Here is a 15,000-nt window from a genome sequence, read left to right on the forward strand (position 1 = left end):
TTATAATAACTATACCACTGTGTTTAATACATGTATTACCCTGAGTTATAATAACTATACCACTGTGTTTAATACATGTATTACCCTGAGTTATAATAACTATACCACTGTGTTTAATACATGTATTACCCTGAGTTATAATAACTATACCACTGTGTTTAATACATGTATTACCCTGAGTTATAATAACTATACCACTGTGTTTAATACATGTATTACCCTGAGTTATAATAACTATACCACTGTGTTTAATACATGTATTACCCTGAGTTATAATAACTATACCACTGTGTTTAATACATGTATTACCCTGAGTTATAATAACTATACCACTGTGTTTAATACATGTATTACCCTGAGTTATAATAACTATACCACTGTGTTTAATACATGTATTACCCTGAGTTATAATAACTATACCACTGTGTTTAATACATGTATTACCCTGAGTTATAATAACTATACCACTGTGTTTAATACATGTATTACCCTGAGTTATAATAACTATACCACTGTGTTTAATACATGTATTACCCTGAGTTATAATAACTATACCACTGTGTTTAATACATGTATTACCCTGAGTTATAATAACTATACCACTGTGTTTAATACATGTATTACCCTGAGTTATAATAACTATACCACTGTGTTTAATACATGTATTACCCTGAGTTATAATAACTATACCACTGTGTTTAATACATGTATTACCCTGAGTTATAATAACTATACCACTGTGTTTAATACATGTATTACCCTGAGTTATAATAACTATACCACTGTGTTTAATACATGTATTACCCTGAGTTATAATAACTATACCACTGTGTTTAATACATGTATTACCCTGAGTTATAATAACTATACCACTGTGTTTAATACATGTATTACCCTGAGTTATAATAACTATACCACTGTGTTTAATACATGTATTACCCTGAGTTATAATAACTATACCACTGTGTTTAATACATGTATTACCCTGAGTTATAATAACTATACCACTGTGTTTAATACATGTATTACCCTGAGTTATAATAACTATACCACTGTGTTTAATACATGTATTACCCTGAGTTATAATAACTATACCACTGTGTTTAATACATGTATTACCCTGAGTTATAATAACTATACCACTGTGTTTAATACATGTATTACCCTGAGTTATAATAACTATACCACTGTGTTTAATACATGTATTACCCTGAGTTATAATAACTATACCACTGTGTTTAATACATGTATTACCCTGAGTTATAATAACTATACCACTGTGTTTAATACATGTATTACCCTGAGTTATAATAACTATACCACTGTGTTTAATACATGTATTACCCTGAGTTATAATAACTATACCACTGTGTTTAATACATGTATTACCCTGAGTTATAATAACTATACCACTGTGTTTAATACATGTATTACCCTGAGTTATAATAACTATACCACTGTGTTTAATACATGTATTACCCTGAGTTATAATAACTATACCACTGTGTTTAATACATGTATTACCCTGAGTTATAATAACTATACCACTGTGTTTAATACATGTATTACCCTGAGTTATAATAACTATACCACTGTGTTTAATACATGTATTACCCTGAGTTATAATAACTATACCACTGTGTTTAATACATGTATTACCCTGAGTTATAATAACTATACCACTGTGTTTAATACATGTATTACCCTGAGTTATAATAACTATACCACTGTGTTTAATACATGTATTACCCTGAGTTATAATAACTATACCACTGTGTTTAATACATGTATTACCCTGAGTTATAATAACTATACCACTGTGTTTAATACATGTATTACCCTGAGTTATAATAACTATACCACTGTGTTTAATACATGTATTACCCTGAGTTATAATAACTATACCACTGTGTTTAATACATGTATTACCCTGAGTTATAATAACTATACCACTGTGTTTAATACATGTATTACCCTGAGTTATAATAACTATACCACTGTGTTTAATACATGTATTACCCTGAGTTATAATAACTATACCACTGTGTTTAATACATGTATTACCCTGAGTTATAATAACTATACCACTGTGTTTAATACATGTATTACCCTGAGTTATAATAACTATACCACTGTGTTTAATACATGTATTACCCTGAGTTATAATAACTATACCACTGTGTTTAATACATGTATTACCCTGAGTTATAATAACTATACCACTGTGTTTAATACATGTATTACCCTGAGTTATAATAACTATACCACTGTGTTTAATACATGTATTACCCTGAGTTATAATAACTATACCACTGTGTTTAATACATGTATTACCCTGAGTTATAATAACTATACCACTGTGTTTAATACATGTATTACCCTGAGTTATAATAACTATACCACTGTGTTTAATACATGTATTACCCTGAGTTATAATAACTATACCACTGTGTTTAATACATGTATTACCCTGAGTTATAATAACTATACCACTGTGTTTAATACATGTATTACCCTGAGTTATAATAACTATACCACTGTGTTTAATACATGTATTACCCTGAGTTATAATAACTATACCACTGTGTTTAATACATGTATTACCCTGAGTTATAATAACTATACCACTGTGTTTAATACATGTATTACCCTGAGTTATAATAACTATACCACTGTGTTTAATACATGTATTACCCTGAGTTATAATAACTATACCACTGTGTTTAATACATGTATTACCCTGAGTTATAATAACTATACCACTGTGTTTAATACATGTATTACCCTGAGTTATAATAACTATACCACTGTGTTTAATACATGTATTACCCTGAGTTATAATAACTATACCACTGTGTTTAATACATGTATTACCCTGAGTTATAATAACTATACCACTGTGTTTAATACATGTATTACCCTGAGTTATAATAACTATACCACTGTGTTTAATACATGTATTACCCTGAGTTATAATAACTATACCACTGTGTTTAATACATGTATTACCCTGAGTTATAATAACTATACCACTGTGTTTAATACATGTATTACCCTGAGTTATAATAACTATACCACTGTGTTTAATACATGTATTACCCTGAGTTATAATAACTATACCACTGTGTTTAATACATGTATTACCCTGAGTTATAATAACTATACCACTGTGTTTAATACATGTATTACCCTGAGTTATAATAACTATACCACTGTGTTTAATACATGTATTACCCTGAGTTATAATAACTATACCACTGTGTTTAATACATGTATTACCCTGAGTTATAATAACTATACCACTGTGTTTAATACATGTATTACCCTGAGTTATAATAACTATACCACTGTGTTTAATACATGTATTACCCTGAGTTATAATAACTATACCACTGTGTTTAATACATGTATTACCCTGAGTTATAATAACTATACCACTGTGTTTAATACATGTATTACCCTGAGTTATAATAACTATACCACTGTGTTTAATACATGTATTACCCTGAGTTATAATAACTATACCACTGTGTTTAATACATGTATTACCCTGAGTTATAATAACTATACCACTGTGTTTAATACATGTATTACCCTGAGTTATAATAACTATACCACTGTGTTTAATACATGTATTACCCTGAGTTATAATAACTATACCACTGTGTTTAATACATGTATTACCCTGAGTTATAATAACTATACCACTGTGTTTAATACATGTATTACCCTGAGTTATAATAACTATACCACTGTGTTTAATACATGTATTACCCTGAGTTATAATAACTATACCACTGTGTTTAATACATGTATTACCCTGAGTTATAATAACTATACCACTGTGTTTAATACATGTATTACCCTGAGTTATAATAACTATACCACTGTGTTTAATACATGTATTACCCTGAGTTATAATAACTATACCACTGTGTTTAATACATGTATTACCCTGAGTTATAATAACTATACCACTGTGTTTAATACATGTATTACCCTGAGTTATAATAACTATACCACTGTGTTTAATACATGTATTACCCTGAGTTATAATAACTATACCACTGTGTTTAATACATGTATTACCCTGAGTTATAATAACTATACCACTGTGTTTAATACATGTATTACCCTGAGTTATAATAACTATACCACTGTGTTTAATACATGTATTACCCTGAGTTATAATAACTATACCACTGTGTTTAATACATGTATTACCCTGAGTTATAATAACTATACCACTGTGTTTAATACATGTATTACCCTGAGTTATAATAACTATACCACTGTGTTTAATACATGTATTACCCTGAGTTATAATAACTATACCACTGTGTTTAATACATGTATTACCCTGAGTTATAATAACTATACCACTGTGTTTAATACATGTATTACCCTGAGTTATAATAACTATACCACTGTGTTTAATACATGTATTACCCTGAGTTATAATAACTATACCACTGTGTTTAATACATGTATTACCCTGAGTTATAATAACTATACCACTGTGTTTAATACATGTATTACCCTGAGTTATAATAACTATACCACTGTGTTTAATACATGTATTACCCTGAGTTATAATAACTATACCACTGTGTTTAATACATGTATTACCCTGAGTTATAATAACTATACCACTGTGTTTAATACATGTATTACCCTGAGTTATAATAACTATACCACTGTGTTTAATACATGTATTACCCTGAGTTATAATAACTATACCACTGTGTTTAATACATGTATTACCCTGAGTTATAATAACTATACCACTGTGTTTAATACATGTATTACCCTGAGTTATAATAACTATACCACTGTGTTTAATACATGTATTACCCTGAGTTATAATAACTATACCACTGTGTTTAATACATGTATTACCCTGAGTTATAATAACTATACCACTGTGTTTAATACATGTATTACCCTGAGTTATAATAACTATACCACTGTGTTTAATACATGTATTACCCTGAGTTATAATAACTATACCACTGTGTTTAATACATGTATTACCTAACCCTGAGTTATAATAACTATACCACTGTGTTTTATACATGTATTACCCTGAGTTATAATAACTATACCACTGTGTTTAATACATGTATTACCCTGAGTTATAATAACTATACCACTGTGTTTAATACATGTATTACCCTGAGTTATAATAACTATACCACTGTGTTTTATACATGTATTACCCTGAGTTATAATAACTATACCACTGTGTTTAATACATGTATTACCCTGAGTTATAATAACTATACCACTGTGTTTAATACATGTATTACCCTGAGTTATAATAACTATACCACTGTGTTTAATACATGTATTACCCTGAGTTATAATAACTATACCACTGTGTTTAATACATGTATTACCCTGAGTTATAATAACTATACCACTGTGTTTAATACATGTATTACCCTGAGTTATAATAACTATACCACTGTGTTTAATACATGTATTACCCTGAGTTATAATAACTATACCACTGTGTTTAATACATGTATTACCCTGAGTTATAATAACTATACCACTGTGTTTAATACATGTATTACCTAACCCTGAGTTATAATAACTATACCACTGTGTTTTATACATGTATTACCCTGAGTTATAATAACTATACCACTGTGTTTAATACATGTATTACCCTGAGTTATAATAACTATACCACTGTGTTTTATACATGTATTACCCTGAGTTATAATAACTATACCACTGTGTTTAATACATGTATTACCCTGAGTTATAATAACTATACCACTGTGTTTAATACATGTATTACCCTGAGTTATAATAACTATACCACTGTGTTTAATACATGTATTACCCTGAGTTATAATAACTATACCACTGTGTTTAATACATGTATTACCCCTGAGTTATAATAACTATACCACTGTGTTTAATACATGTATTACCTAACCCTGAGTTATAATAACTATACCACTGTGTTTAATACATGTATTACCCTGAGTTATAATAACTATACCACTGTGTTTAATACATGTATTACCCTGAGTTATAATAACTATACCACTGTGTTTAATACATGTATTACCCTGAGTTATAATAACTATACCACTGTGTTTAATACATGTATTACCCTGAGTTATAATAACTATACCACTGTGTTTAATACATGTATTACCTAACCCTGAGTTATAATAACTATACCACTGTGTTTTATACATGTATTACCCTGAGTTATAATAACTATACCACTGTGTTTAATACATGTATTACCCTGAGTTATAATAACTATACCACTGTGTTTAATACATGTATTACCCTGAGTTATAATAACTATACCACTGTGTTTTATACATGTATTACCCTGAGTTATAATAACTATACCACTGTGTTTAATACATGTATTACCCTGAGTTATAATAACTATACCACTGTGTTTAATACATGTATTACCCTGAGTTATAATAACTATACCACTGTGTTTAATACATGTATTACCCTGAGTTATAATAACTATACCACTGTGTTTAATACATGTATTACCCTGAGTTATAATAACTATACCACTGTGTTTAATACATGTATTACCCTGAGTTATAATAACTATACCACTGTGTTTAATACATGTATTACCCTGAGTTATAATAACTATACCACTGTGTTTAATACATGTATTACCCTGAGTTATAATAACTATACCACTGTGTTTAATACATGTATTACCCCTGAGTTATAATAACTATACCACTGTGTTTAATACATGTATTACCCTGAGTTATAATAACTATACCACTGTGTTTAATACATGTATTACCCTGAGTTATAATAACTATACCACTGTGTTTAATACATGTATTACCCTGAGTTATAATAACTATACCACTGTGTTTAATACATGTATTACCCTGAGTTATAATAACTATACCACTGTGTTTAATACATGTATTACCCTGAGTTATAATAACTATACCACTGTGTTTAATACATGTATTACCCTGAGTTATAATAACTATACCACTGTGTTTAATACATGTATTACCCTGAGTTATAATAACTATACCACTGTGTTTAATACATGTATTACCTAACCCTGAGTTATAATAACTATACCACTGTGTTTAATACATGTATTACCCTGAGTTATAATAACTATACCACTGTGTTTAATACATGTATTACCCTGAGTTATAATAACTATACCACTGTGTTTAATACATGTATTACCCTGAGTTATAATAACTATACCACTGTGTTTAATACATGTATTACCCTGAGTTATAATAACTATACCACTGTGTTTAATACATGTATTACCCTGAGTTATAATAACTATACCACTGTGTTTAATACATGTATTACCCTGAGTTATAATAACTATACCACTGTGTTTAATACATGTATTACCTAACCCTGAGTTATAATAACTATACCACTGTGTTTTATACATGTATTACCTAACCCTGAGTTATAATATCTATACCACTGTGTTTAATACATGTATTACCCTGAGTTATAATAACTATACCACTGTGTTTTATACATGTATTACCCTGAGTTATAATAACTATACCACTGTGTTTAATACATGTATTACCCTGAGTTATAATAACTATACCACTGTGTTTAATACATGTATTACCCTGAGTTATAATAACTATACCACTGTGTTTAATACATGTATTACCCTGAGTTATAATAACTATACCACTGTGTTTTATACATGTATTACCCTGAGTTATAATAACTATACCACCGTGTTTAATACATGTATTACCCTGAGTTATAATAACTATACCACTGTGTTTAATACATGTATTACCTAACCCTGAGTTATAATAACTATACCACTGTGTTTTATACATGTATTACCCTGAGTTATAATAACTATACCACTGTGTTTAATACATGTATTACCCTGAGTTATAATAACTATACCACTGTGTTTAATACATGTATTACCTAACCCTGAGTTATAATAACTATACCACTGTGTTTAATACATGTATTACCTAACCCTGAGTTATAATAACTATACCACTGTGTTTAATACATGTATTACCCTGAGTTATAATAACTATACCACTGTGTTTAATACATGTATTACCCTGAGTTATAATAACTAAACCACTGTGTTTAATACATGTATTACCCTGAGTTATAATAACTATACCACTGTGTTTAATACATGTATTACCCTGAGTTATAATAACTATACCACTGTTTTTAATACATGTATTACCCTGAGTTATAATAACTATACCACTGTGTTTAATACATGTATTACCCTGAGTTATAATAACTATACCACTGTGTTTAATACATGTATTACCCTGAGTTATAATAACTATACCACTGTGTTTAATACATGTATTACCCTGAGTTATAATAACTATACCACTGTGTTTAATACATGTATTACCTAACCCTGAGTTATAATAATTATACCACTGTGTTTTATACATGTATTACCCTGAGTTATAATAACTATACCACTGTGTTTTATACATGTATTACCCTGAGTTATAATAACTATACCACTGTGTTTAATACATGTATTACCTAACCCTGAGTTATAATAACTATACCACTGTGTTTAATACATGTATTACCCTGAGTTATAATAACTATACCACTGTGTTTAATACATGTATTACCCTGAGTTATAATAACTATACCACTGTGTTTAATACATGTATTACCCTGAGTTATAATAACTATACCACTGTGTTTAATACATGTATTACCTAACCCTGAGTTATAATAACTATACCACTGTGTTTAATACATGTATTACCTAACCCTGAGTTATAATAACTATACCACTGTGTTTAATACATGTATTACCCTGAGTTATAATAACTATACCACTGTGTTTTATACATGTATTACCCTGAGTTATAATAACTATACCACTGTGTTTTATACATGTATTACCCTGAGTTATAATAACTATACCACTGTGTTTAATACATGTATTACCCTGAGTTATAATAACTATACCACTGTGTTTAATACATGTATTACCCTGAGTTATAATAACTATACCACTGTGTTTTATACATGTATTACCCTGAGTTATAATAACTATACCACTGTGTTTTATACATGTATTACCCTGAGTTATAATAACTATACCACTGTGTTTAATACATGTATTACCCTGAGTTATAATAACTATACCACTGTGTTTTATACATGTATTACCCTGAGTTATAATAACTATACCACTGTGTTTAATACATGTATTACCTAACCCTGAGTTATAATAACTATACCACTGTGTTTAATACATGTATTACCCTGAGTTATAATAACTATACCACTGTGTTTAATACATGTATTACCCTGAGTTATAATAACTATACCACTGTGTTTTATACATGTATTACCTAACCCTGAGTTATAATAACTATACCACTGTGTTTAATACATGTATGACCCTGAGTTATAATAACTATACCACTGTGTTTAATACATGTATTACCCTGAGTTATAATAACTATACCACTGTGTTTAATACATGTATTACCCTGAGTTATAATAACTATACCACTGTGTTTCATACATTTATTAAAATGTTTTTGTTTTGTGTCAAACCTGTAGTGTTCATCAAATTAACATAGCATAGGCCCGTTTCTGTTGTTGTTGCAATACACAAACATATATTTCTCAGACAAATGCAAGATACCAAAACAGAAAGCTAATTTGATCCTCTGAAACAGACAGTCCCTGACACACTTCAGGGCCTGCATGGCCTAGACCCACTGCACCCTGCATCTGCTCGCTGACATGTCCATAGTCCACATGGTACAGATTCACAAGACAGGGTCAACAGTTCCAGCATGATTCAGAAGGATCGCTTTAAAAGAGTTGGATTCCGAGCAGACAGAATTGTGGGAATCAGAGTTTTTCTGTTGAAAGAGTGAGGTGTTGCTGTTCGTCCATTTCTGAACAGATGCATCCTGCTTCTCTTGATGTCGTCCCAGAATCCCAGTGGTCTCTGGTGATTGTAGTCCCAGAATCCCAGTGGTCTCTGGTGATTGTAGTCCCAGAATCCCAGTGTTCTCTGGTGATTGGAGTCCCAGAATCCCAGTGGTCTCTGGTGATTGTAGTCCCAGAATCCCAGTGGTCTCTGGTGATTGTAGTCCCAGAATCCCAGTGTTCTCTGGTGATTGTAGTCCCAGAATCCCAGTGGTCTCTGGTGATTGGAGTCCCAGAATCCCAGTGGTCTCTGGTGATTGTAGTCCCAGAATCCCAGCCATGTCTGGTGATTGTAGTCCCAGAATCCCAGCCATGTCTGGTGATTGTAGTCCCAGAATCCCAGTGGTCTCTGGTGATTGTAGTCCCAGAATCCCAGTGGTCTCTGGTGATTGTAGTCCCAGAATCCCAGTGGTCTCTGGTAATTGTAGTCCCAGAATCCCAGTGGTCTCTGGTGATTGTAGTCCCCCCAGTCCTGTCTGGTGATTGTAGTCCCCCCAGTCCTGTCTGGTGATTGTAGTCCCCCCCAGTCCTGTCTGGTGATTGTAGTCCCCCCCAGTCCTGTCTGGTGATTGTAGTCCCCCCAGTCCTGTCTGGTGATTGTAGTTCCCCCCAGTCCTGTCTGGTGATTGTAGTCCCCCCAGTCCTGTCTGGTGATTGTAGTCCCAGTCCTGTCTGGTGATTGTAGTTCCCCCCAGTCCTGTCTGGTGATTGTAGTCCCCCCAGTCCTGTCTGGTGATTGTAGTCCCAGTCCGGTCTGGTGTTTGTAGTCCCAGTCCTGTCTGGTGATTGTAGTCCCCCCAGTCCTGTCTGGTGATTGTAGTCCCCCCAGTCCTGTCTGGTGATTGTAGTCCCCCCAGTCCTGTCTGGTGATTGTAGTCCTCCCAGTCCTGTCTGGTGATTGTAGTCCCCCCCAGTCCTGTCTGGTGATTGTAGTCCCTCCAGTCCTGTCTGGTGATTGTAGTCCCTCCAGTCCTGTCTGGTGATTGTAGTCCCTCCAGTCCTGTCTGGTGATTGTAGTCCCAGTCCTGTCTGGTGATTGTAGTCCCAGTCCTGTCTGGTGATTGTAGTCCCAGTCCTGTCTGGTGATTGTAGTACCAGTGGTCTCTGGTGATTGTAGTTCCCCCCAGTCCTGTCTGGTGATTATAGTCCCAGTCCTGTCTGGTGATTGTAGTCCCAGTACTGTCTGGTGATTGTAGTCCCCCCAGTCCTGTCTGGTGATTGTAGTCCCCCCAGTCCTGTCTGGTGATTGTAGTCCCAGTCCTGTCTGGTGATTGTAGTCCCCCCAGTCCTGTCTGGTGATTATAGTTCCCACCAGTCCTGTCTGTTGATTGTAGTCCCCCCAGTCCTGTCTGGTGATTGTAGTCCTCCCAGTCCTGTCTGGTGATTGTAGTCCCAGTCCTGTCTGGTGATTGTAGTCCCAGTCCTGTCTGGTGATTGTAGTCCCAGTCCTGTCTGGTGATTGTAGTCCCAGTCCTGTCTGGTGATTGTAGTCCCAGTCCTGTCTGGTGATTGTAGACCCCCCCAGTCCTGTCTGGTGATTGTAGTCCCAGTCCTGTCTGGTGATTGTAATTCCCCCAGTCCTGTCTGGTGATTGTAATTCCCCCAGTCCTGTCTGGTGATTGTAGTCCCCCCAGTCCTGTCTGGTGATTGTAGTTCCCCCCAATCCTGTCTGGTGATTGTAGTTCCCCCCAGTCTTGTCTGGTGATTGTAGTTCCCCCCCCAGTCCTGTCTGGTGATTGTAGTCCCCCCAGTCCTGTCTGGTGATTGTAGTCCCCCCCCAGTCCTGTCTGGTGATTGTAGTCCCAGTCCTGTCTGGTGATTGTAGTCCCAGTCCTGTCTGGTGATTGTAGTCCCAGTCCTGTCTGGTGATTGTAGTCCCAGTCCTGTCTGGTATTTGTAGTCCCAGTCCTGTCTGGTGATTCTAGTTCCCCCAGTCCTGTCTGGTGATTGTAGTCCCCCCAGTCCTGTCTGGTGATTGTAGTCCCAGTCCTGTCTGGTGATTGTAGTTACCCCAGTCCTGTCTGGTGATTGTAGTTCCCCCCAGTCCTGTCTGGTGATTGTAGTCCCAGTCCTGTCTGGTGATTGTAGTCCCCCCCAGTCCTGTCTGGTGATTGTAGTCCCCCCCAGTCCTGTCTGGTGATTGTAGTCCCAGTCCTGTCTGGTGATTGTAGTCCCAGTCCTGTCTGGTGATTGTAGTCCCAGTCCTGTCTGGTGATTGTAGTCCCAGAGTCCCAGTAAAGAGAGAGAGCCCACTAACATTACAACTCTGGGTAGTACTTCAGTTGTTTGATTTGAGGAGAGGGTTTGTAGTCTGATGGACTGTTTCCAGACTGAATAAAACATTGACTTGGTGTCCATTTATAATCGCAACACAGAGATAATATTTAAAAAAATGAAACAAGAAAAGTGTTAAAAACATATGAAAGCACCTAAAAGCTGTATCCCATTGCACAGTTTAAATCATGATACATAATCAAATACACAGAGCATGAAAACAGTGGATCGATGTGTCTTTAAGACCATCGTCCTGGAGACCAACTCCTTACAGGTGCTGAACGACAGAGCAGATAATATGACTGTTTCCAGAGCAGCGCCCTCCCTCGCGGTCACAGAATGAGACTCCACCTGGAGTAGACGACTAAACCTCACCTGGAGTAGACGACTAAACCTCACCTGGAGTAGACGACTAAACCTCACCTGGAGTAGACGACTAAACCTCACCTGGAGTAGACGACTAAACCTCACTTGGAGTAGACGACTAAACCTCACCTGGAGTAGACGACTAAACCTCACCTGGAGTAGACGACTAAACCTCACCTGGAGTAGACGACTAAACCTCACCTGGAGTAGACGACTAAACCTCACCTGGAGTAGACGACTAAACCTCACCTGGAGTAGACGACTAAACCTCACCTGGAGTAGACGACTAAACCTCACCTGGAGTAGACGACTAAACCTCGTTATACACACAGACAAATGAAACCACCAGGCAGAGATCGCTCGTTATACACACAGACAAATGAAACCACCAGGCAGAGATCGCTCGTTATACACACAGACAAATGAAACCACGAGGCAGAGATCGCTCGTTATACACACAGACAAATGAAACCACGAGGCAGAGATCGCTCGTTATACACACAGACAAATGAAACCACGAGGCAGAGATCGCTCGTTATACACACAGACAAATGAAACCACGAGGCAGAGATCGCTCGTTATACACACAGACAAATGAAACCACCAGGCAGAGATCGCTCGTTATACACACAGACAAATGAAACCACGAGGCAGAGATCGCTCGTTATACACACAGACAAATGAAACCACCAGGCAGAGATCGCTCGTTATACACACAGACAAATGAAACCACGAGGCAGAGATCGCTCGTTATACACACAGACAAATGAAACCACCAGGCAGAGATCGCTCGTTATACACACAGACAAATGAAACCACGAGGCAGAGATCGCTCGTTATACACACAGACAAATGAAACCACGAGGCAGAGATCGCTCGTTATACACACAGACAAATGAAACCACCAGGCAGAGATCGCTCGTTATACACACAGACAAATGAAACCACGAGGCAGAGATCGCTCGTTATACACACAGACAAATGAAACCACGAGGCAGAGATCGCTCGTTATACACACAGACAAATGAAACCACGAGGCAGAGATCGCTCGTTATACACACAGACAAATGAAACCACGAGGCAGAGATCGCTCGTTATACACACAGACAAATGAAACCACGAGGCAGAGATCGCTCGTTATACACACAGACAAATGAAACCACGAGGCAGAGATCGCTCGTTATACACACAGACAAATGAAACCACGAGGCAGAGATCGCTCGTTATACACACAGACAAATGAAACCACGAGGCAGAGATCGCTCGTTATACACACAGACAAATGAAACCACCAGGCAGAGATCGCTGCATAGCTGGATTCAATATAAAGCAGAGTCATCAACAGACGCAAAGCGAGAGACAGAAACTGGACACAACCGACTGCTGTTACCCAGGAAACGCTTCACGGTCTGTTGTCATAGCAACACTAGTGTCTGTGTTGTCCCTCTGAAGGTCAGAGTTCAGAGGCGGGTGTCGCTGGGTTCAGAGGTGGGATAGACAGCGGAGCTGGACTTGGGTCGGCCCTGACCCTTGTTGTTGTTCACCTCTGACCCCCTGGTATCCGTGGAGATGACCCAGGTGGCGGGTCGCCAGCGCTTCAGGGAGTACGGAGTCTTCACACGCTTCTTAATCTTCTCCCCTGTTCCCTGGTTCTGGACCTCCCCTGGAACACAAACACAGGGTCAGGGGTCAGGGGTAGGGTCAGGGGTCAGGGGGTGAGGGTCAGGCCGTGAGGGTTAGGGTCAGGATGAGAGGGTTAGGGTCAGGATGAGAGGGTTAGGGTCAGGCTGAGAGGGTTAGGGTCAGGATGAGAGGGTTAGGGTCAGGATGAGAGGGTTAGGGTCAGGATGAGAGGGTTAGGGTCAGGATGAGAGGGTTAGGGTCAGGGTGAGAGGGTTAGGGTCAGGGTGAGAGGGTTAGGGTCAGGGTGAGAGGGTTAGGGTCAGGGTGAGAGGGTTAGGGTCAGGATGAGAGGGTTAGGGTCAGGATGAGAGGGTTAGGGTCAGGATGAGAGGGTTAGGGTCAGGATGAGAGGGTTAGGGTCAGGCTGAGAGGGTTAGGGTCAGGATGAGAGGGTTAGGGTCAGGATGAGAGGGTTAGGGTCAGGATGAGAGGGTTAGGGTCAGGGTTAGGGTCAGGATGAGAGGGTTAGGGTCAGGCTGAGAGGGTTAGGGTCAGGCTGAGAGGGTTAGGGTCAGGCTGAGAGGGTTAGGGTCAGGATGAGAGAGTTAGGGTCAGGATGAGAGGGTTAGGGTCAGGCTGAGAGGGTTAGGCTGAGAGGGTTAGGGTCAGGATGAGAGGGTTAGGTTCAGGATGAGAGGGTTAGGGTCAGGATGAGAGGGTTAGGGTCAGGATGAGAGGGTTAGGGTCAGGATGAGAGGG

General features: G+C 36.9%; 1 protein-coding gene across 1 annotated transcript in view; it reads right to left on the reverse strand.

Moving 5' to 3' along the window:
- Positions 1-9,550: 9,550 nt before the first annotated feature.
- The window catches only part of LOC129847727 (bone morphogenetic protein receptor type-2-like), a gene marked incomplete at its 5' end in the record, with an annotated part of 58,528 nt that continues 53,078 nt past the window's right edge, over positions 9,551-15,000 (reverse strand). Inside the window, one exon of the mRNA XM_055915462.1 lies at positions 9,551-14,281. Coding sequence (XP_055771437.1) covers positions 14,079-14,281 — 203 coding nt within the window. The remainder of the gene's footprint in view (positions 14,282-15,000) is intronic.

The sequence above is a fragment of the Salvelinus fontinalis genome, unplaced genomic scaffold (genome assembly GCF_029448725.1).
Source record: "Salvelinus fontinalis isolate EN_2023a unplaced genomic scaffold, ASM2944872v1 scaffold_0938, whole genome shotgun sequence".
Lineage (NCBI taxonomy): Eukaryota > Metazoa > Chordata > Actinopteri > Salmoniformes > Salmonidae > Salvelinus > Salvelinus fontinalis.